This window comes from Acipenser ruthenus, unplaced genomic scaffold (genome assembly GCF_902713425.1).
Source record: "Acipenser ruthenus unplaced genomic scaffold, fAciRut3.2 maternal haplotype, whole genome shotgun sequence".
In the NCBI taxonomy this organism is placed as follows: Eukaryota; Metazoa; Chordata; class Actinopteri; order Acipenseriformes; family Acipenseridae; genus Acipenser; species Acipenser ruthenus.
The window spans coordinates 75001-77453 of NW_026708290.1; the positions used below are offsets into that span (position 1 = coordinate 75001).

General features: G+C 55.6%; 1 protein-coding gene across 1 annotated transcript in view; it reads right to left on the reverse strand.

Annotated features, from left to right (window-relative positions):
• LOC131730534 (ADAMTS-like protein 4) overlaps positions 1 to 2431 on the reverse strand; it is a gene marked incomplete at its 5' end in the record, with an annotated part of 17994 nt that extends 15563 nt beyond the window's left edge. Inside the window, 3 exon segments of the mRNA XM_059020636.1 lie at positions 827 to 851; positions 853 to 930; positions 1880 to 2431. Of these exon segments, the coding sequence (XP_058876619.1) occupies positions 827 to 851; positions 853 to 930; positions 1880 to 2431 (655 nt within the window).
• Between the last annotated feature and the right edge of the window lie 22 nt (positions 2432 to 2453).

Sequence of the window (2453 nt, forward strand, 5' to 3'; positions counted from 1 at the left end):
TCTCTCTTCCCCTCTACCTCCCTCTCTCTCTTCCCCTCTCTCTCTTCCCCTCTCTCCCTCCCTCCCTCTCTCTCTCTTCCCTCTCTCTCTCTCTGTCTCTCTCTCTCTCTCCCTCTCTGTCTCTCTCTCGGTGACACTGTCTGATATTCAGGAATTCAAGAAGCTGGAATTCTTCCCTGAATCCGTTCCAGATCGGATTGGGAATGGCGTTCTGGAGTTGGATAATGCTTTGGAAGCGGCTGTCGTCCCCCCTGCCTGGCCTCTGTTATAAACGAGGGGTGGATTTGAATTTTCCCAGCTGTGCGTGCGCCTGGATGCACCATTTACACTGTCTGTCCGACTGCACTGTCTGATAAATATTTATTAAAACGCTCACCAGTGACAAATGCTGCCTTAAAATGAACTCCAAACTCACTTTAAATTGAATTTGAAAGCTGGCTACAAAATAAGAAGGAACAAAATATCAGGGATGGGAATCAGACTCCCGCTGCACAGCAGTGTGATCCAGTCTGGTTTCACTGTGAGTTTAATAATCAGACACACCTGAGCTTGTTAGCTAGACACACTGGGGCTGATCAAGCTGGTAGCAGTAAAACCTGGACTGGATCACACTGCTGTGCAGTAGGAGTCTGATTCCCATCCTGATCTCTCTGTCTGTCTAAATATTCCACTGCTAACACCAATATCCATTCCTGGTTTTGGTTTGCCTCAATGACCCCCCCCCCCCCCCCACACTCAAATATAAACACACTGTCCTTTAACACCAAACTGCCACAGACAGTCGTGTGACAAACCCAGAGCGGCTGTCTCTGGAGGACTGACTCACCCTCCAGGAACGGCTCCCATTCGTACCATCCGGCCCATGAACTCCTGGGAATTGAACCCGGAGCACTGCGCTGCTCGCGGGTCCACAGCGCCCCCTGGACAAGCCTGCGGGTATTACAACGACAGAGACACGGTCAGGTCGATCTTTGTCAAAAGCCTTGACACAGGCGAGTCAAACATCCGAAAACGCTGGCAAGTTTGGCTCTTGGGGAGCAAATTCTGACAGCATTTGAACTTGACTCTGTCGGCAAGCCCCTTTTGTGCAGCCGAGTTAGTAAATGAAAAAAAAGAGATTCTGTCCACGGAAAACGTCCCGCAGTGAGATTTATGAGTGCAGCTGCTATTAGTCGATGGCTTGGGAGACTCAACACGTCGCTCTGGAGCTGCGTTTAAACTGAAGTGTGCGTTCCCCAGCTCTTTGGCTGGTTTCAGTGCGATGTGCTGGAGGAGGGGGTCTGGAAATCTACAGAGAGAGAGATCTGGCCTCCTTGCTCTCCACGATGGAGCCGGCATTTCGAGTTCAGATCAGTGAGCAACGACCTCCCTGGACTCGGGTTCAAACAGGCTGGCTCTGCTTGCAAATCTCTGAAAACTGCAGCTAGATTAACTGTTAAACTCACTAGTGTGTGTGTAAGATCGTATTTTACTGTTACCTCCCCCCCCCCCCCCCGCAGGGCCCCCACCCCTCCACCCCCCTGTACAGCTATCGACACCTTTAACCACTGAGCTAAGAAACTCCAGAGTCAATATTGATTCAGAAAGTCACTGAGCTTCCTCCTTGCTGGCTGAGTAGAGGGACTTCAATGCTTCCATTGAGCAGGAGATGGGGGGGGGGTGGGGGGGGGGGGGGGGGGTCATGTCCCCTCTGGAAAGAACTCACTCACACTGTGGGTATTATACTCTCGATGCACAACCCCTGACCCCCGACCCCCCCCCCCCACCACCACCAAAACAGGCCCCCACCCCCCTCCCAGAAACAAATTACCCTTGTAAAAGCACAGCAAAGTGTAATAAACCACAGGGACAGCATGGGAAAGCACAGAGAGGGACATACCTCCAGGTTGCAGGTCTTGTGTTCACTCTGCGGTCCGTGGCAGAGGTAGGCAGGGGAGGCGCTGGCAGGGCGGTACAGCTCCCAGTTAGTGTGGGACTGAGCGCTGGGACCGAGGCCGGAGCTGGCAAGAGGGCCCCTCTCCCCCCCGGAACAGGTTTGAGGGGTCCGGGAGTGAGGGAGCCAGGGATCGGAGTAACGCTGGTGGCTGTAGCCCCCCCTAGAGGAGGAGGAGGAGGAGGAGCTCCCCCAGTGGTGGTGCTGCCCGCTGGGCTGGGGGGGCCGGGGGGCTGACCTGTGCGGGGCCCTGCTGGAGGGTCTCTGATCTGCTTCCACTGGGGCCCCTCCCTGACTCCGGGTCCTGTCTGTGTCACCCGAGACCGGGACTGATGAGGCGCCTGACACCGCTGCTCCGGGCTTGGGCTTGGGTCTGGTTCTGGTTCTGGTTCTGTCCTGCGTGGGCTCCTGGGTGTCCTGGCTCTGCCGGCTGGGCTCCCCTCCCCCCTGCTCCCCTCTCTTCGATACCTCGACTCCTGCCTCAGTTCCTTCCCCGAGCCCCCCTCTCGAATCTCCCTCC